General features: G+C 39.5%; 2 protein-coding genes across 7 annotated transcripts in view; one reads left to right on the top strand and one right to left on the bottom strand.

Moving 5' to 3' along the window:
* LOC146394301 (CUGBP Elav-like family member 1) overlaps positions 1–21,579 on the top strand; it is a 66,080-nt gene that overhangs the window by 24,075 nt on the left and 20,426 nt on the right. For 5 of the 6 annotated variants that reach the window (XM_084923901.1, XM_084923908.1, XM_084923918.1 and 2 more), the window contains 4 exons: positions 947–1,134; positions 7,907–7,989; positions 10,892–10,940; positions 11,064–11,198. In XM_084923901.1, coding sequence (XP_084780027.1) covers positions 947–1,134; positions 7,907–7,989; positions 10,892–10,940; positions 11,064–11,198 — 455 coding nt within the window. The remainder of the gene's footprint in view (positions 1–946; positions 1,135–7,906; positions 7,990–10,891; positions 10,941–11,063; positions 11,199–21,579) is intronic. The other variant, XM_084923926.1, reaches the window with a different exon arrangement.
* The window catches only part of LOC146394302 (uncharacterized), a 132,398-nt gene that overhangs the window by 12,351 nt on the left and 98,468 nt on the right, over positions 1–21,579 (bottom strand). The gene's annotated exons all lie outside the window — the stretch shown is intronic.

Below are 21,579 nucleotides of genomic sequence, written 5' to 3' on the forward strand. Positions count from 1 at the left end.
AGACTGAAAAAAGCACTTTCTTTCAAACAATACTCGGTTGAGACGAGGAATATATCCTCCACACCACTGCCCTGGCACCAGCCTGAGTGGATGATACAAAACAGGACTGATTAATGTTTTCATGTTGTTTACACCAAATTCTGACTCTGCCGTTCACAGCAGACATTGACTCAACAGACCATTAGAATTGCTTCAGTTTCCTTGTTCTTGTTTTGTTCTTATCTGATAGGAGTGGCACCTGGCATGGTTTTCCGCTGCTGTAACCCATTTCTTCCAAGATTAGACGTGTTATGTGTTCACAGATGGACTTCGTATCAGATTGAAGCAGTCTGGCTATTCTGCTCCGATCTCAGGCATAAACAAGAAATTTTAAATTTTTAGACCATTCTCTATAACTTAGAGGTGATTGAGCAAAGTAGCAGTATCTGAAATACTTAGAACAGCAGCATCAAAAACCGTCCACATTAAGTCACTTAAATAACTTTTCCTCACCATTCTGTTGCCTGGTTTGAACTTCAGTGCATCATCTCGACTCTGTCTACATGCTGGAATGCATTGAGTTGCTACCATGTGATTGGCTCACTAGTTATTTGCATTAATGTGTCGTTGAACAAGTGTATCTAACAAAGAGGCGAATGCCCTAAGCGCCTTGAGGTGACTGCTGTTGTGATTTGGTGCTAGATGAGTAAAATTAAAGTGAAATTAATTCAATTAGCATATTTTGTGTCCCTTTCGTGAGTATTCACAGAATTAATCAGTAAAAACCACAATCAGTCATTTATGCTCCTAATCAGAGGTGATTTTAGAGAAATGTGTGAAAATGTGACCATAGCCACTTTCTGTCAGACCCTAATCGATAAATGTTGTACATGTACACTATTGTTTAATGCATACTTTTAAGTTTGTTTCTAGCTCCAATTTAATGGACGGTTGTCTGTCTTTCTAGTGGGAAGAAGATGAATGGGTCCCTGGACCACCCTGACCAACCAGATATTGATGCCATTAAAATGTTTGTTGGACAGATTCCCCGGTCTTGGTCGGAAGAGCAGCTTCGTGAACTGTTTGAACCTTATGGAGCAGTCTACGAGATTAATGTTCTCCGAGACCGCAGCCAGAATCCACCGCAGAGCAAAGGTCGGCGGCATGTAGTTATACTCACATAAGGTCATTAAGAAACAGCAAATATCCAGTTGAGAGAGGCATAATGCAACAGCTGTATTCATTCTGAACCTGTAGTAGTCTAATATGTCACCCTTAAATGTAACTTCTTTGTCACAATTACAAAAACAATTTGTTCAAACTAAATGGGCTGCAGTAGGGGTGGGCAATATAAACGATATACGATAGAAACTGTATAAATTTGGCCAACGATAGAGATTTTGACTATATTGCTCTATCGCGACAGCGCATGTTGATGATGTCATCAAGCTGCGCCTGTTTTGGTCGAAAGCATCGCAGCGGCTACAACCATTATCCTCTGCAAATTATGCCCGGCGACAGTCACAGCAAAGAGATGAAGCACTTTTGAAATATGGGGAAAGCCAAAAACTGCGCTTCCTCCACTTCCGTAACATTGATTCATTAATGTTGAATTCTCTGGCAGCTGCTCTGTTCCCATGTTGTTGCAGTATATTAATAACTAACCTCGTATTGTGGATGAATAATCTCAGTTGTTCTCCTGACTGAAGTTTGGCCCGTGTATAGCATCCTGCTATGCGATTGCATTTGTCCCTGACCACCAGAATCCCTCACGTTAACTTTTATCGAGTGGAAAAAAGTTGGCGTTCATTCTCCAGCTTCACTGTGCTAATGTTATGCTAACATAGCTGTGTCGCTAGCAATCACGTAGCACAACATTATATACCAGGTAGTTCAACTTCAGTAACCCTGCAAATGCCTCTGCTGTTTATTTTTGTCTTCATTTATGTTGGAAGTGGTAGCAGAGCTGTACGTTTTACTTAGTTTCAAAAATCTCTCAATCAGAACATGGTATGAAATGTTTAGGTGTAAACTAGCGAGCTAACTTCCTGTTAACTTCTAACTCCGTTAAATTGAATAAATTCTGTTTTCATGGATGCCTGGATGTAAAACTTAATTGTTACACCTGGTAAAGCAGCAACGCTGATGATTTAATTAAAGATGAAAGAATTTAGACCGTTTTTAACTCTTAGTGTTCGTTTGACTTTGGGACCTGAAGCTGACGGAGTTTTGGACCCAGATTACTCCGTGAAGCTCCTCACTACGGCAGCTGTAATGCTCTGACAATCCATCAAGCAGTGCGGCTTACCAAAGCTGTACTAAAACATTTTTAACAGATTTCTGCAGCCAAAATCGGTTCGAGGTCAGTAAGCACAACCAGAATTCATACATAAGGCACACTCTCGATTTTTGAGAAAATTAAACGATTTTAAGTGTGCCTTATAGTGTGGAAAATACGTTATACAGAAGAAAAGAATATATCGTGATATATATCGTTACCGCACGTGCTTCAAATTATATCGCGATATGAATTTTAGGCCATATCGCCCAGCCCTAGGCTGCAGTCTTCAGGTCAGATGACACCTGCCGAACAGGTGCTGGCATTACATTCATAAGGAGAAAATTGCTACATCAACAGCCTGCAAGTATGAGTTTTGGGGGGTTGGAATTATGGGGGACTCCATAATTCAGTGACCCTTGGTCACTAGTGGAAACAGAAAATTTGCAATTTTTCTGAAATTATCTTAACCATTGCAGAGCTGTCCCAGATATACTAACCCATGCCTCTCTATCAAAATTTCATGGTTGATTGTTGTATCAATGTCAGTCACAGTATTTAAAAGCTCATCTAAAGAGGTTGGTATAAATGAAGATAAAATGTTATTGTAGGGGTAGGGTAGGTGACACCGATAAAAGAATCAGGGGCTACTGTTTTGTATTTTATGGGTTTAATTTTATCCTTAAAATAGGTTTAAAATTTATAAAGTTAAAGTTAACTTCTCACTTTGAATCTGATTAAAATTTGTGTTATTTAAGAGACGGTCCGCTGTGTTAAAGAACTCTCTGGCTGTGCTTATTAGCAGTAATTAATGTTGAGAAATAGTTGGTCCATAAATATTTGGACAGAGGCAACTTTTTTTTTTTTAAACTGTTGTTCTGCTCAGATGCAGTTGAAGTTCAGATTTCAGCCTTAATTTAGTGTGTTGAACAAAAAGATTGTATAAAAATGTGAGAAAATAAAGCACATTTTAACACAATCTTTTCATTTCAGGGGCTTAAAACTAATTGAATGAATTAAATAGCTGAAAATAAAATGTTAATTTCTAATACTTGGTTGAAAGCCCTTTGCTGGGAATGACAGCCTGAAGTTTTGAACTCATGGACATCACCAGATGCTGGGTTTCCTCCTCTTTAATGCTCTGCCAGGCCTTTATTGCAGCAGCTTTCATTTGCTGTTTGTTTGTGAGACTCTCTGTCTGAAGTTTAGTGTTTAACTAGTGAAATGCATAATTATTTGGGTTAAGATCAGGTGACTGACTTGGACTATTTCACTTCTTTACCTTAATAAACTTCTGGCCAATCAGTTTGACTTTAGCAAACTTTAGTTTGCATTTAGCTGGATTCGAACAGACAGTCTGTCTCTGAACACCTCAGAATTAATTCAGCTGCTTCTGCCATAGTCACATCATCATTAAAAACTAGTGTCCAAGTGCCACTGCAGCCATGCACGCCCAAGCCATCACACTGTCTCTGCCGTGTTTTACAGATGATGTGGTATACTTTGGATCATGAACTGCATCTTCTTCATACTTTTTTTCTTGTCATCATTCTCATAGAAGTTGATCTTGGTTTCATCTGTCCAAGGAATGTTTTTCAGAGATGTGCTGGCTTTTTAGTTGTTTTTTTAGCAGTCCAATCTAGCCTTTCAATTTTTGAGGCTTATGAGTGGCTTGCACCTTGCAGTGAACCCTCTGTATTTACTTTCATGCAGTCTCTTTATGGTAGATTTGGATAGCAATACAAATTCCTCCTGGAGAGTGCTGTTCATTTGGTTGGTGTTGTGAAGGGGTTTCTCTTCACCATAGATTTTAAGGGACTTAGAAACAAAAGTGTCTGGACTTTTCTGGAGTTTGTTGAAGACATTTTCACTTCTCATCCATGAAGCTTCTTCCGTTGTAAGAGCAACAGCGTTTGGGAAGGATCTCAACCCTGGATTATAGATACCAGACAGTTGGTGTCGTAAGCCACCCCCTCTGTTCTAAAATGGTCGTTCATAGTGGACATAGATGCCTTCTTTCTCAGATGAGAGGTGAAATGTCTTCAAGAAACTTAAAGAAGTCCAGATGCTTTTCTTTCCAAGCTCCTTAGACTACCATGACCTGGATGACTGAGAGCCTTCACGGACATTTCATTGGGGTTTTTTCTCTTCACTAAAATGCTGTTAGTGTACTACCGTGGCCTCATTTGTCTGTTCACCTGGACAACAGAAAGAAGAAACATGATCTAATTAAATACATAAATGGCCAGAAATAAACAAATCAGTTTCAAAATATAGAGTTAATACTGAAGTCAGGTGTTTTTAAAACAACAACAACAACAAAACCCTCCCCAAACATCTAAAGTATGTCCATGGTTATGTGTAGGTCCAACAACATGCTGTTTAAAACCAAAAGACTTCATTATTCTGGGGATAATGGATTAAGATAAGGGAAATAAGTAAGGTCATTAACATAAATGATAAAATCCCCAGCAAAAATAATATGATTACATAAAAATACTATTGGCGATTTAGAAAACAAAATTTTGGAGGTGTTTTATGCTTTAAAAAGCAGCACCTGAAAGCTACAGACTTTATCAACCTTAATAGGTGAGCATTTAAACTGTTAAACATTACAGGCAAACCTCCACCCCGCCCACTTTCTCTGGAAGGAATTAAACAATCATAAGTGGGAGGGCATAATTCACCAAATAGACTGTACTCTCCAGATTTCATCCACATTTCTGTTAAGAACAAAATCAAGCCAATAGAGATGGAGGAAAACCAGGTGTTGAGGTTGAGCACCTTGCTTTATTGCCCCATTCCACGGCCACAGGTGTGAGTGGGGTCAGAGATAAAAACGCTATTGCAGAGTTTTTTTACTGTGTCAAAAAGATGCAGAAGCGTGCATTTCAGTGTGCTGGACTGCTGTTTTGGAACATCATTTGTGCCTGTGTCTGCCAAGAAAATTCTCTAAAGTGTCCAAGACTATGGCGCCTTGGATAGATAGGGTTTAGAGAGACTTTTCGGAGATGCTAGATGATGTGTGTAGACCTATCTGAGGGAGAACCCGTGGCCCGAGATTAATGAGATGGGGCTGCTCTACTCACCTTCAGATGATCTGCAGACCAGGCAGAACAATCCTGAGTGCACTATTTCACAACTGGGTGATGGTTACGAGTGAGAGCATAGGAGGAGGTCCGTTGCAAGTGGAGGGAATTCTTGCTTGTCCAGGATGTTGTACCTGTTGAAGATGGAGGATAGCTGGATTATTTATTTATTTATTTTCCTCGGCAGCTGCTCTTTTAGACTCTGGACCCAATGTAACTGCCATGGAGTCAAGCTGACCAGTTTCTTCAATTTAGCTCCTTGGCACACCTAGACATCCACGGCCAGGTGATAGGAAACTGGGATAGACTTCAATACTGTTTCTGCTGGGGCAATGGCAGTTGCACCCACTCTAACTAAGAAATCGATGAGGTTAATCCAGCCTTTTAAAACTAATGGACACGTGGGGCTGTTTTCCAAGGCTGTCTGTCTTGACTACACTTTCCAATAAAGGTGAAAAAGAGAAATATTTGCAATGGTTGGAGCTGAAACGTTGTAGACATGTAGTGTGAGTTGTGGAGGAGTGGAATTTATGGAGAATTTCATGTCAGCTATCAAAGATAGAATTTTTGTTTTTGTAAAGTTTTGTTTATTAAAATAACCTTGTTGAATTTAATTTCTCTGGAATCTTGCAGCATTTTGTGATGAAACTTGGCACACGTGTAGAGAAGGTAACCCAGAGGAGTAGTCAACTGACAACTTCATGTTTACAGTAGAGATGGCACGTTACCGATATCATAAATTTGGATATCTGCCGATACTGATATGAATCCAATATAGTGTGTTTTTAATCAATAAAACTGTTTTTAATATCTTGCTGCATTTTGTATAAGTTTACACTCAAGTTTAAATAAACAAAAACACTAAAGCTATTCTGTTATACCTGTATGCAAAAAATACTCTGCACCCAAAATATTTCATAGTTCAGCAAAACTGATCAATCTAATATTCTGGTATTTTAAAGAGTACTTAGCAGAAATATCAAACAACCTAACTAATAGGGTTGCCAACTCCCAGCAAAAAAAAAAAAGGGAACCAGCCCCCACCCTCCACCTCGTGATGACGTAATCAACTTTAATTTAATGTACGTGTGTAAAAAAATAAATACATAAATAAAATTAAATATTTTTTTTTTTTTTTAAAAATGCACAGAAATCAAATATTTTTCTACAATAATTAAATAGATTCAACATCTTTCTTCAACAGAACTGCAGACTGCACAGATGGTACCTTCCCAAAGGAAAAAGTACTATAGCTTACTAGGGTATATTAGACTTAACAGTTACTATATACAGTAATGGACTTCTATATATTTTACATCAGATTAAAACTTTGGGTGTAAGATTCAGATAATTATTTATTAAACCAGACTTTGTATGCCATTATAGTGATGGGGACTACAACACACATTTGTAATCTGTCCTTAATTGGAACAAGTCCCAGTGGCTTTTGGAGAACTACTAACATATAGAAGTTTCTGTACTTTATGAAACATATAATAAAGTACAATGTGATATAATGTGTTTGGTCACTGTGTGTTAGACAAAAAGATGGAAAGTACAACTACTGCTGTGGTATTATCCACATGTTTGTCTATATATCAGTCCTCAACAATTCTTAAAAAGAATTCACTGTTTTATTGAAACATTTTAATTTTGTAAACGGAATAGATTAAATATCCTTTCATCAACAGCATATACGTGTTATTGTGGATCTGATTTGAATGAATAATAATAATCGTAAATTGTTGATGAATTAAACACAACCCATGTTTTAAAATCATGTGTGGCTCTAAACGGCTCATGGGCAGCACAGTGGTGGAGTGGTTCGCACTGTCGCCTTGCAGCATTCAGATTCCTGGTTGGAAACCCAACAGGGGCCTTTCTTTGTGGAGTTTGAATGTTCTGTCCATGCCTGGGTGGGTGGTGGTGCTCTGGCTTCCATCTCTGATTAGACTAAGTGCTTAACATGTATAGAATAAAGTGCTCTATGAACATGTAGGTTAAATTATGTTACATGTATTCTTCACTGACCACATTAATGAGTTAAGAATTGTTATTTGCAAAATGCATGCGTGCATAATAGGGTTATCTTTATTGAGCTGAATTTTATCAACACCTTGCCTATGAATGTTTATGAAGTGTTAACAGTAGTTATTTCCCTTGTACTTTGTGAGGTACAGGAGTTTAAAAAAGTTTACATCACTGTCATTTGTTATTTTTAATGCATATTGTAATACAAGGCATTATTTTATCCTTTGCTTCTTCTGTTATGTGACATTCTGTGCATTTTCTAGAGGTGGCAAAATAACCCCTCAAAACACTTTATTATTATTCTGACATTTGCTAAACCTAGAGTAATATTAGTTTATTTTTTTGTTTTAAAAAAGACTGAATTAATTGAACCAGTTATACTACTAATCTTCTGAAATTGAATATATTGATTTTATTTTTGGTTTGCTATGTTAATGTCCTTTGTTTTTAATTAGCAAAAAAGGAAAAACGTGATCTTTGTATGATGTGAATCAGCTGAGTAAGATTTTTCTTTTTCAATCTCTGGCAGGTTGCTGTTTTGTAACTTACTATAGCCGCAAATCAGCCTTAGAAGCGCAGAATGCTCTGCACAACATGAAGATTCTGCCAGGGGTAGGTGATAGTCCTTGATTTGCCCTTTCAACACATGTGCAGTTCACATTGAAACCTTGAACTTGAATTTTTGGTTGTCCATCGGAAAAGTGGATCGAGATTAAGCATATTTTGTCTGTCTGAAAGGAAATTAAATCACTCATTTTGAGACATCAAAGGCTATTGATTTCTGTGACGTCACTATTTTTTTTCAGCGGTTGTCCACAGAGGTGCACTAAGCATTTACCCTCCAGATTCTTTGCATGGCAGTTGGTGTGATGTTCTGATGTTCCCAATAATACTGGAAAAATAGAAAAGTAAAACTGCAGATTAGAGGAATTAAACGGCAAATTGACTAAGGAAGATAAAAAAATATCAGTTCAAGAAAAAAACCTGTTTCCCCGTTTGTCAGGATTGGTTCAGTTTTAAATCGCGATCCTTATAATCATACTTTCTTTCAATGAACTATGAAACTATTAAACCTACAAATTCACTAACAAATGGCTAAGAAAGAATAAAAGGAGGGTTTAAAAGTGCTAAGTACATAAATAGCTATTCACTGTCAAATCTTAACTAGTTTTCTTGATATTAAGGTAGGGTTAGTGTTTGGGTCGGTCAGCTACGGGGCCTCCTCCGAGTGGGATATGCCCCGAACACCTCACCCAGGAGATGCTCAGGGGGTATGCTAATCAGATGCCCCAACCACCTTAACTGTCTTTTTTCGATCCTGAGGAGTAGTGGTTTTACTCTGAGCCCCTCTCGAATGACTCCTCTCCCCATCTCTAAAGGAGAGCCCAGCCATTCTTTGAAGGAAACTAATTTCTGCTGTTGTATTTGCACAATCTCCCTCTTTTGGGCTTTACCCAAAGCTCGTGACAGTAGGAAGGTGAGGGTAGGTTACACAGACTGGCTGGTGAATTGAGAGCTTCCCTTTTACACTCGGCTCCCTCTTTGGCACGACAGACAGCGTCTGTATAAATGCAGACGCTTCCACAGGTCCATCTCTGTCTCTCACTCTCCTCTCACTTGTAAACACAACCCAGAGATAAACTCCTCCACTTTGGGCAGCAACTCATCCCTGACCCGGACTGAGCCCTTCACTCTTTTGCTGCTGAGGACCATGGCCTTTGATTTTGAGGTGCGGATTCTTATTCCCGCAAATTCACACTGGGAACCACTCTCGTGCTTGTTGGAGGGCCTCCACCTGATGAACCTAATACAACCACATAATCTGCATAAAGCAGAGATCAGATCCACAGACCATCAAAATGGAAGCCTATCTCCACCTGGTTACACCTATAAATTCAGTCCATAAAAATGATGAACAACAGTCTGTGACAAAGAACAGCCCTGGTGGAGTCCAGAAATAAGGCAATGTGGATCAAGCCCTTGCAACAGTTCCACAGGAACCATAAGAGACACTCCATATTCCCAAAGCACCCGTCACGTGAGACTCTGAGGGATGCAGTCAAATGCCTCCTCAAAGTCCACAAAGCATATGTAGATGGTAAATGGTAAAATGTCCTGTATTTGTATAGCGCTTTACTTAGTCCCTAAGGACCCCAAAGCGCTTTACACTACATTCAGTCGTTCACCCATTCACACACTGATGATGGCAGCTACATTGTAGCCACAGCTGCCCTGGGGCGCACTGACAGAGGCGAGGCTGCCGGACACTGGCGCCACCGGGCCCTCTGACCACCACCAGTAGGCAACGGGTGAAGTGTCTTGCCCAAGGACACAACGACCGAGACTGTCCGAGCCGGGGCTGGAACGGCCACGATCGTGAGTGGTTGGGCAAACTCCCACCCTCACCCTCAAATATCTTAGATCAGCGGTCCCCAACCCCCGGGCCTTGGACCGGTACCGGGCCGCGAGAGTAGAGGCTCAGGTGTGAAATGTATGGTTTTCAGGGTTTTTATCGGTTTTCAGCGTTATTTTGTTATCGTTTTTATCGTTAACTCGGTTTACCTGGGTCTTTTCACGTGTGTTATGAATAAATCTTCTTTTTTTCGGTACCGGTACTAGTTTTATTTTGTTGTATTTATCCGCGACACCTTAAAGGCCGGTCCGTGAAAATATTGTCGGGCATAAACTGGTCCGTGGCGCAAAAAAGGTTGGAGACCGCTGTCTTAGAGGATAAAGAGCTAGTCCAGTGTTCCGCGACCAAGACGAAAACCGCATTGTCCCTCCTCTATCCGAGGTTCCACTAATGGACCAACTGCACCCTGCCATTTACCTTCTGAGGAGTACAATCCCCCCTCCATGTGATGTTGCAGAAAGACTTTCCACTTAAAATGCAGTATTTCAAAAACAATCTAAGAAAAATGTCAATGCTTGATCAAGAGTGAAAGTGTCACTCAGTTTTGTTTTTAAATTAATGAAAAAAATGTAAAAAAAAAAAAAAGCAGGTCTTTTAACATAAAAATGCAGCATGCACTTCCTTATTTTAAAACAATCCTTGTCTATTTATTTTATTTTCTGTTCTTCTGTAAGAAGTAGTGTAGTGACAGTGCCCCCTACTGTAGAGAAAACTTGGTACAGATCGCAGCAGCCAGCTGATGCAAAAGGAGCTGATCTGTAGGCAAACATGTAATTCAGGACTTGTTGGGACAATACAATAGGACGTTGCCATGTCATATCTTAGTAAATAACTGCACTTAAGATGTTTCATGTGTCTTAAAGGAAAATATACCATTTGTCGATATTATCTATGTATGTATATGTATCTATGTAAAAGAGAACATTTTTTCTGTTTGTGGAGCTTTTCAGGTATCTGTAGTCAAATGGGATCCAAACATCTCTAACAAGCACACAATAGTAATTTTACATAACTTGGCATGTGAAACCAACATATTTGTTTCTGTATCTCTACATGTTGTGTATTTTATGAAATAATATATATATTTACTGTCTTGCTCAGATGCACCATCCAATCCAAATGAAGCCCGCTGATAGTGAGAAAAACAATGGTAAGGATTTTGTAGCATAAGTACCTGCTAATAAATATACTTGTATGCATGTTGAATGTTGCAGGGCACCATAATTCTTGATATAATGCACAGAAGTTTAATGTTGTCTTATGTTTAATACAGCAGTGGAGGACAGAAAACTGTTTATTGGAATGATCTCCAAGAAGTGTAACGAGAATGATATCCGACTGATGTTTTCGCCATATGGACAGATAGAGGAGTGCCGGATACTCAGAGGCCCTGATGGACTTAGCCGTGGTAAGACTTATTTGTGATAAGGTTTAGCTTTCCAGCGTTTGCTATTCTGTTGCCAGGCTTATACACAATTACAGGTTGAAGTGTGGTATTGTGTCTTGTCTGTCTGCAGCTTTGTTATATGGCTGAAAATGACTAAGTCCAGTAGTCATCTTTTGTAATAGTTTATGGTAAGTAAACTAAAGAATTGTAAATTAAAACTCAGCGATCCCCTATGAGCAAGCACTTGCAGTATGTAGCAGAATAAAAACTCCCTTTTAACGTGTAAAAACCTCTGGCCTGACCAGGCTCAGGGAGGGAAAGCTGTTTTCTTAGGCCAGATTAGAGAAGGAAAGACAGAAGAGTGTCCTGATAACAAAAATTAAACAGGACATAGCACAGATTATGAACCAGGAGCATAACCAAGAAAACTGTTCAAGATCTAATGCTCTACTGAATGCTTTATTAAAAAGGAAAGTGCATGCAGAACTAGGGGTAGGCGATGTATTAGATATACTTTATGTATTGCGAGTTTTGGTTTGGTTAAAATGGTTCTTTTGCAACCATAAACTATAAATTCCCATGGCAATATTAAGCTATGTGCATGTAATTCACTGTTTTGTTTTGTGATTTAACAAGGAGGATGCCAAACAAAATGCAGAAATTTGCTGTAAAACATGCCATAAAACTATTGCCACAAAGGGTAGCAGTGCCATAAATTTATTCCACCAGCTGAAAAGTCATCCACTGGGGGTGGCTGTAGTTCAGGAGGTAGGTAGGTCACCTACTGATCGGAAGGTTAGTGGTTCGATTCCTGGCTCCTCCAGTCTGTGTGTCAAGTATCCTTGGGCAAGATACTAACCCCAAGTTGCTCTCCGATGCGTCCATTGGAGTGTGAATGTAGTTCGTAAGCACTCTGTTTAGAAGTGCTTGTGCCAATGGGTGTGATTGGGTGAATGTGGCATGTTGTATAGAGCGCTTCTAGTACTCTGGGAGAGTAGAAACGCGCTATATAAGAATCAGTCTAGTCCATTTATCCTTCAACTGCAAAATGAAGAATGTTTTAAACTTTGCATGTCAACATCTCCCTACACACTAGGGCTGCCACAAACGATTATTTTGATAGTCGACTAGTCACCGATTATTTTTGCGATTAGTCGACTAATCAGATCATCATCCATTGGACGTAAAACGTACAGCTTATATAAGAGCAGATGCTGCTGGTGCAATAACTATCATTAGCTTACAGCTTTAAGTTTTTAAGGTATGTGCTAACTAAAAATAAAGACAAGATGATAGTTTATTAAATTTTAATGACATTTGAAGATTGTTTCGGTGAAGTTTAATAAACTCCTTGCTATCTAAAATATAACAGGACACCAGAGTATATTCTTCTGATAATCAGCTGTCTGCTTGATGTTTATTCAGCTGTGTAAAAACTATAACTTTAATCTCAGCCAAACCGATTTACTCAGGAACAAATAAAATACTGAAAAAAGCCAAACAATAACATTTTTAAGTTATCTAAGTGACTTATATATCATGTTTAACCTGAGTAGCGAAAGACGGCGGTGGGTCTGAAAACGATTTGCCGGGAGTCCGGTGTTCTCACGGCTCTAGTGACCCTTGAACCCCGGCTAGCTATCGAGCTAGTGGGTAACAGACGTCTCTGAAAACGTCGGAGCGCTTTTGAAAACATGTGGTGTCTTGATAAACTGAGCAGATATTTGAGGTTTACACAGCTACATTCTCGCCTGAAAATATGTTAAACGTTTATTTTGTGACCCAGAAAGAATAATAAGAGTAATATTAAAACTAACTAGCTGCCGCCATTGTTGGAAACTGAGCTGGGCTGCGCTATGAATTCTGGGACACAGTTTCTTCTTCTTCAGGGTTTAACGGCAGCTGGCATCCTTGTACATGCAGTGCTGCCATCTTCTGTTTCAGTCTGTTATTACACTCTTAAATGCTACTACTTATTCCTGCGTCTTTTGGGATCTTACAAAGCTTCAAACGACGCGTCGACTATTAAATCAGTCGTCGACGATTTTGATAGTCGACGTAATTGTGACTAGTCGACTAATCGTGGCAGCCCTACTACACACCAAAGAAAATATTGAATAAACCAGCTGTGATACCTGTGACTGCTCTTGGTCAGTCGCTTTTAGTCACTATCTAGACTTTTGTTTCTGTAATATGAGGTCATTGCATTTTTAATTTTACTGTTTTTATATGTTATAAGCACAAAAAAGAGCCTTTCTAATTTCACTCGTTTTATTTTGTCTTGCGAATTCTTGCTTGATGTACTTTCTTGTTGTTATGATCTTCAGTTTGTTAAAGCTCTAATGTTGACCACAGAAAGAGAGTTACTGTCACAGTATTGTCATTTGGAAAAAACTTCTGTGTACAACTGATGGTTAAAAAATGATTGAAATAAAACATGTCAATTCATTCAGATTTATTGTATTCAAAATAGAAAAAAATATTGAATGGTCGATTTGAATGAGTATACCAGTGCAATTTTATTCACTATACGGTTGAAAATAACATGTGTTTAATAACAAGTTATTTAAACACTTCATGATATAGATCTTGAATCGCAATAAAAAATGCAAAAATATTACAATATTAGATTTTCCTGATATCGCCCAGGCCTTTGCTGAATTTAAATTGCGAGGTGATTCCACAGAGCAGAATCTCTATTCTGTTTTAGGCATATCTAGGAAGCACAAATAAGCCTGGCTACGTAATGCTTTCTACAGAATAGTCTGGTACTAATAGCTACAGGACCTGATCTTTCAGGACTTTGTGTGGGCCTAAGCAAGACGTATACCGTATTTTTCGGACCATAAGGCGCACCAGATCATAAGGCGCACTGCCGATGAATGGGTCTGTTTTCATACATAAGGTGCACGGGATTATAAGGTACATTAAGTGAAACAAAACAGACAGATAAGTCAAACTTTACTGAACTCATTCCTCTTGCTTCCTCCACTTCCATAACATTGACTCATTAATGTTGAATTCTCTCGCAGCTGCTCTATTCCCATGTTGTTGCAGTATATTAATGACTAACCTTGTATTGTGGATGAATTCTCAGTTGTTCTCCTGACCGAAGTTTGGTCCGTTTACAGCATCCTGCCATGCGATTACAGTTGTCCCTAACCATTGGGAACCCTCACATTAACTTCTATAGAGTGGAAAAAAAGTTAGCGTTCATCCTCCAGCTTCACTGTGTTTATGTTATGCTAACATAGCTGTGTTGCTAGCAATCACGTAGCACATCATTATATACCAGCTAGCCCAACTTCAGTAACCCTACAAACGTCACTGCTGTTTAGTTTTCTGTCTTCATTTATGTTGGAAGTGACAGCAGAGCTGTACGTTTTAAGTTTTTTCAGAAATCTGTGTTTGAAACAAAAAAGAGACACTTTTTATCCATAACACCAAATGAACAACATAAAATGAAAATGCTATTTATGGGTTCCTCACAACAATGATAAGAAAAATAGACTGGGCCAATATGGGCATGTTTGTTGATATAGCGATACACGTTAATGTGATCTCTGGTCTCCCACTCAGAGACACAGGTCTCTGAGTGTCCAGCATTCAGACGGCTACCTGAGGACACTCTTCGTATGAGAGAAAATCTGCTCACACAGACATGTAGAGCCAAATCCTGTCAATAAGGCCTCTGCAATGTTCTGAAGACAGTTAAACCTGTCAGGTAGTGATGTCCAGCAGGTGAACATGCAGCTCCATGAACACGCACAGCTGTGGATTCCAGCTGCGTTCGTAGTTCTGCAAACTTTGACCCCCACAGAGTCGAGCTTTTCAGTTCAGTCAGCTGCATTTCGATGTCCTCTGTGTCCAGCCAGTTAATGTGAGACAAATCCAGCTGCTCATTAAAGCTTTCTGGTTTGATCAGAAAAGACAACATTGGTCCATAGACCTGAAAGTCCCGAAAACACATTGTGAATTCTGTCTTGACTCTTCGGCTGTATCCGTGTATTTCCGCGGTGCTGATGCTGTGCCGAGCGGACAGCTGCTGAAGCTTTGTGTCAGAATGTGGAAATTTCAACAACGCTTGATAAAACTGCCAGCTACTCTCACAGGTAGGTGAAGTTATTTTTAGCCAATTACAAGGTGAATCTGGTAGTTGGGGTTGTTAGCTAAGATGCCATCATTAAGAAGCGGCACAACTAATGTGTCTATGCGAGCTGATTTGTGATGTGCAGCACTGTCCTGGCCATTTTTTTTTTAAAATGCACCTTCTCAGATTAATTCACTGCGTGTCGTGCCCAGGGCTGGACTGGGACAAATAAACAGCCCGAGCATTTTGACTAGAGACCGGCCCATGAGGTATTATTGGAAAAGTCATAAAGCCTTTGAATGAAAACAGATGCTGTTGTGACAGTGATGTACAGTCTTGTTGGTATATATGTATGATTTCTATACATTTTACATCAGATGAAAACTTTGGTTGTACAATTCAGATAATTATTTATTAAAAGTGAAACATTTTAAATGAGAATAAGAAAGAAAAGTATTTCTTTGTGCCCCCCTCTCCCTGTTAATGCCCTACACGGCCCCCTGGCAACACTTTGCTAGACCCGCCCCTGCACAGTTACCAGCTGTCAGCTACATAGAAAAGGATCCTGGTGTTATTAGTCTCTCAGAAACAGTTCATAACTTCAACTCATTCATGTCACCTAAAAGGTAAACCCGTTTCTCCATCACAGCTCTGATGATTCAGTAAGGACATCTCCTGGTTTCATCTCCATGTTTCTCACCACATATCCAAACCGACATCATGACCAGCAGCTTTACAGCTGTGGCTCCAGCAAACATCAGCTGATACTAGAAACTAATATTAAATAAATTCTAACAACAGCTGATCAAGCTTAAACGTGCTGCTGTTGTTTAGCGCGGCATCCACTGGTTTCCTCTTTCTGGCGCAAAGTGAGCGATAAACAAGAGAGACAGGACGTCAGAAAAGCCGATCAGCTGATCATTGATCATTTTCATGATTGAAGTAGCAACAGGAGAGGGAGGGAGGAGAGAATGGGAGAAGAAGAGGCAGCTGTGCAGCGTAAAGACACAGAATAACTCCAGCTTTGTGTATTTTTCCATCCTAGCTGAAGTCCGGGACAAACTGTTCCTTTTCAGCTCAGTACGAAATGTGTAATATTTTCTCTGAATACGGGACGATTCGGTTTTTTTACGGGACTTTTGGCAACTCTACTAACTAACCTTATGAATAAAATAAAGTTCAATATCAGTAACATCATAGCACCCACCCTGCTGTATAGAAACTCATGATAGCTAGCACGCAGTACGAGTTATTGTAACTGACTATAAAAAGTCAGCACAACGAAAATAAACTCCACCTAAACTTGGTTTATATCTGACCCAGATAGATAGGTCATAGCTTCTTACCTGAAGTTCAGTTCACCTGACACTCAGACTGGCAGCCGCCTCGGGTCTCTCCTCCTCCTGCCTCCCCTTTCCCTCATCCACCTGCTGGCCTCTGTGGAAGCTCCGCCATAGTCACCACCAAACAACTGAGTTATTTTTACACATCGGCCAGCATCTGGCTAATCCACCACCTTTCATTGTTTATACCGCTACAAATACAACAACAAAACCATCGGCCTGTAAAAAAACGAAAAATCACAATCTGCCCACCGGGCAAGTGCCCGGTATGCCCGATGGCCAGTCCAGCTATGGTTGTGCCATCAGTTAACCCTGATGGCACGCGTGCCAAGGGTTGCCAACCCCTGATTTACACCGTTTTTAACTCTCAGTGATCCCGTACTATTGTTTGACTTTGGGATTTAAAGCGAAAGGTGTTTTGGACCCAGATTACTCCGTGAGGCTCTTGACTACGGTAGCCGCAATCCTACGACAATCTAAGTGGTGTGGCTTCGTAGCTTACCAAAGTCATATTAAAAACATTTTGGGCGGTTTCTGGTGTCATGACGTAGTGAGTGGACCTATTCGGTGGCTGCTCCCCACAATCTTGATAGAAAAACAGCGAAACTCGTTAACAGACAATTCAACTGGGCAAGACAAATGCAGCTGGTGACGGAAAAGGCAAAGGGAACTCAAAATGCCAAAGGGACAGGATAAAGCCACTTCCTAATGCTAGCATCGTGACAGGACAAGCTAGCATGAGCCCCGTTAGCATAGCTAGCAATTCAGCTGGTGAGCTACTAAAGGGTATCGAATCATTGAAATCAGAAATCAAACAAGATAATGAAGGTCTGAGAAGACATAGAAGACATGACACTGGAGCTAACTGAAGCGCTCTTCCAAAGCCTAAAAGCACAGAAATTGATCCAAAACAAGCTGGCAGATCTAGAATCAAAATCATCATTTAAAAGGGGTTACAGTTTCTAAAGTTGAACAATGAATAGGTCTCTTTGGTGATGATATAATAATATACTTACAGGATCCTGACACGACCTTTCCTCAATTGATTAAAGTATTTAAACATTTTGGTAAAAAGTGAGGGTATAAACTAAACATCTTAAAGACTCACGTACTTTGTATGAACTATTCCCCCAGAGATTCAATTCAAAAGAAATATAAACTAAAATGGGACTCAAATAAGATCAAATATTTAGGTGTCTATCTAATCTGTGAATTAGGCACATTATATGAGACAAATTATGGCAAGATTAGCAACGCGATTCAAAAAGATTTGACTAAATGGGCACCACTTGTCATGGATCTCCAGTCTATATACCAGACGTACAATTTGGCAAAAGTGATAAACTAGTGAGCAGATTTATTTGGAAAGGGACAAAGCCAAGAGTAAGATTTAAAACCCTCCTCCTCTTTCTTTTCCTAGTTGGACTCGCCCTCATGAATTTCAAGGAATACTTATATGCAGCCCAGCTGAGATATATTGTATACTGGTGCTCACCGGACTACACCTCAAAATGGAAACATATTGAGATAAATTATTGTTCATCATGTCAACCACAAGCAAGATTGGGAGAAGAAACTATACAGTCTACACATGCAAATCCTATTACTGAATTCACTATTAAACTCTGGTGGGTTATAGTGACGAAGTGTAGAATTGAAGAAGACTGCAAACTGTTGATTTGGCCTGCATATTCTCAAAAATTCCGAATGGCTAATGGGATAGTACATTTTTAGGATGGATTAATAAAGGAATTACGGCAATGTGCACATTAATAGATGGGAAAATATTCAAATATTTCGACAAACTACACACAGTTTGGACTGGATAAATCCAATTAAGACACTTTTATAATACAGGAATCAGGAAGAAGGCCCTGAGGGAAGGTAGCCAGATAACAGAAATAATATCAGGTGCGTATAAAAATCTTCCATCAAAAATTGTATCAAAATTATATAATGGTCTGCGAAATTTGAATAGGAATGAAACATTATATATTAAACAAAAGTGGGGATCTGAATTGCATCTTAAATTGTCAGAGGATGATTGGTGATTCACATGTCTCTCACAGCATAATTCCACTAGCTCTAGATAATGGAGAGAATATGGTTGCAAAAATGTAATTAGGTTTTTTATTACTCCTTATATCAAAAGCAAGCAGCTCAAAACACCCCAGCAATGCTGGAGACTATGTGAGGACTGGAACGCCACCATTCGCATGTGTTTTGGAAGTGCAAAAATGTCAAATCTTAGTGGGAAAGTATTGCTGTAACAATGAAGAAAGTATTTGGGTATGATGTGCCGTGCGAGGCCGAGTACTGTATTTTGGACTATTGGAAAATGTAAGAAAGGAGGACTGTTACTTGTTTAAAATTATGTTGGTGACAAGGAAAAAGGTAATAACAAGAAATTGTCTGAAAAGTGAGCCCTTAAAATTGAAAGAATAGGCCGATGTAATAGAGGAAATATATATAATGGAGAAAATGACCTACTCTTTGAAATTGAAAACTGACAAATTCCAAAAACATTGGACAAAATGGATAGCCTACAAGGACCACTCAACCGAATAAGGCACGGACTCTTCTTCGCTGGAATGGTTTCTCGAATTCAAACTGCTTCTGTTTTTGACCATTTGAGGTGCAGGCGGATGGCTGGGAGAGACTGGGGCTTTGTGCTTTTCGCCTCTGCGGTCAAATTTGCTTTGATTGTAGGTGGAACTGGACCTGTCTGGGAGAGTACTAGGCAACGGGTTCCATCTGGCTGTCTTTCTGTGGATGTGAGGGGCGGGGTGGATGGTGGGGATTGGGTCGATTGGACGTTACTTTGGGCATCCCTGGCTGGCAGGAGTTCCTCCCAGAGAATTGAGTGTTTTGACTGAAATTGGTTACAGGTTCTTGTAATGGGCTTGGGAGTTTGGGGGAGTCCTACTGACTTTTGGGAATTCTTGGGGGTGTAATTTTGTTTGTTGGGAGAGTATTTGGACAGATGCTGGGTTACCCCAGATCTGGCAGCGACAGTTATGTTTACATATGCGTTGTTTTGCATCTCTGAGAATGAGATAAGGGAATTCTGTGAGATATCTGAATATAATGTGTAATCTAGCAACATAACGCTTAATCTGCTTTTTTTTAAAAAAAACAAAAACTTTGGCCCAGAGATTCTGTTCATTCTGTTCCTTTTGTGTTCCTTCCCTTTTTTCTTTTATTTTTGTTTGTATGTTCTATAAACTTGGAAAAAGTAAAAAAATAAAAATAAAAAGTATTAAAAAATATATATTTTTGACAGATTTTTGAGCACCGTGTACCACATAAAATTGTTTCGAGGTCAGTAAAAGCACAACCAGAATTCATACATAAGGTGCACCGGATTATAAGATGCACTGTCAATTTTTGAGAAAATTAAAGGATTTTAAGTGCGCCTTATAGTGCGGAAAATACTGTACATTAGAGGCCAAGTAAAGCTAATTGGTTTCTCAAGTCCCAATTTGTAGCCTTGAGATGAGCGTTTCCACCGCTGCAAAAAAAACAAGGAAGGGCAGCTCTGACTATGAAACCATGTGCTCATTAGCTAATGACTGACAATGCATTAGGCCAAACCGTTCAGTTCTACAGATAATTTGCCATTTTGAAACATGGTCTAAGCAAAATTTACACAATAGACTCCGTTTGTTTTATTCAGTATCACCCAGAACAAATGACTAAGCCCATTTATTCACGACCAAAGTGTTTACCAAGGTCAAGATAGAAAACCTTTTTCCCATAGACTTCTGTAGGACCGGAAGTCTTTTTGTAGTCACAATCTGGTGACCCTCAGATATAATTTGGCACTTCCAAATTGGCTTAATTTATTTGACCCCAAAGCTAGGCCCAACTTTTTTTTTTACTGACTTATTGCTGTCACCTTATAACAGTTGGCCTGGGCTCCAGCCTCAAACAAGCTGTGAAGTTTGACACAGGACCTGATGGCCCTTTGACTGGAGATTAGGGCTGCCACAAACAATTATTTTGATAGTCGACTAGTCACCGATTATTTTTGCGATTAGTCGACTAATCAGATCATCATCCATTGGACGTAAAACGTACAGCTTATTGCACCAGCAGCATCTGCTCTTATATAACTATCATTAGCTTACAGCTTTAAGTGTTTAAGGTATGTGCTAACTAAAAATAAAGACAAGATGATAGTTTATTAAAGTTTAATGAAATCTGCAGATTGTTTTGGTGAAGTTTAATAAACTCCTTGCTATCTAAAATATAACAGGACACCGGAGTAAATTCTCGAGCATCTCACACTTCTGATAATCAGCTGTCTGCTTGATGTTTATTCAGCTGTGTAAAAACTATAACTTTAATCTCAGCCAAACCGATTCACTCAGGAACAAATAAAATACTAAAAAAGCCAAACAATAACATTTTTAAGTTATCTAAGTGACTCATATATCATGTTTAACCTGAGTAGCGAAAGACGGCGGTGGGTCTGAAAACGATTTGTCGGGAGTCCGGTGTTCTCACGGATCTAGTGAGCCTTGCCCCCGGCTAGCTATCGAGCTAGTGGGTAACAGACGTCTCCGAAAACGTCGGAGCGCTTTTGAAAATATGTGGTGTCTTGATAAACTGAGCAGATATTTGAGGTTTACACAGCTACATTCTCGCCTGAAAATATGTTAAACGTTTATTTTGTGACCCAGAAAGAATAATAAGAGTAATATTAAAACTAACTAGCTGCCGCCATTGTTGGAAACTGAGCTGGGCTGCGCTATGAATTCTGGGACACAGTTTCTTCTTCTTCGGGGTTTAACGGCAGCTGGCATCCTTGTACATGCAGTGCTGCCATCTTCTGTTTCAGTCCGTTATTACACTCTTAAATCCTACTACTTATTCCTGCGTCTTTTGTGATCTTACAAAGCTTCAAACGACGCGTCGACTATTAAATCAGTCGTCGACGATTTTAATAGTCGACGTAATCGTGACT

Source organism: Perissodus microlepis, chromosome 1 (genome assembly GCF_051167445.1).
Source record: "Perissodus microlepis isolate ML-2025 ecotype Zambia chromosome 1, ASM5116744v1, whole genome shotgun sequence".
Classification (NCBI taxonomy): domain Eukaryota; kingdom Metazoa; phylum Chordata; class Actinopteri; order Cichliformes; family Cichlidae; genus Perissodus; species Perissodus microlepis.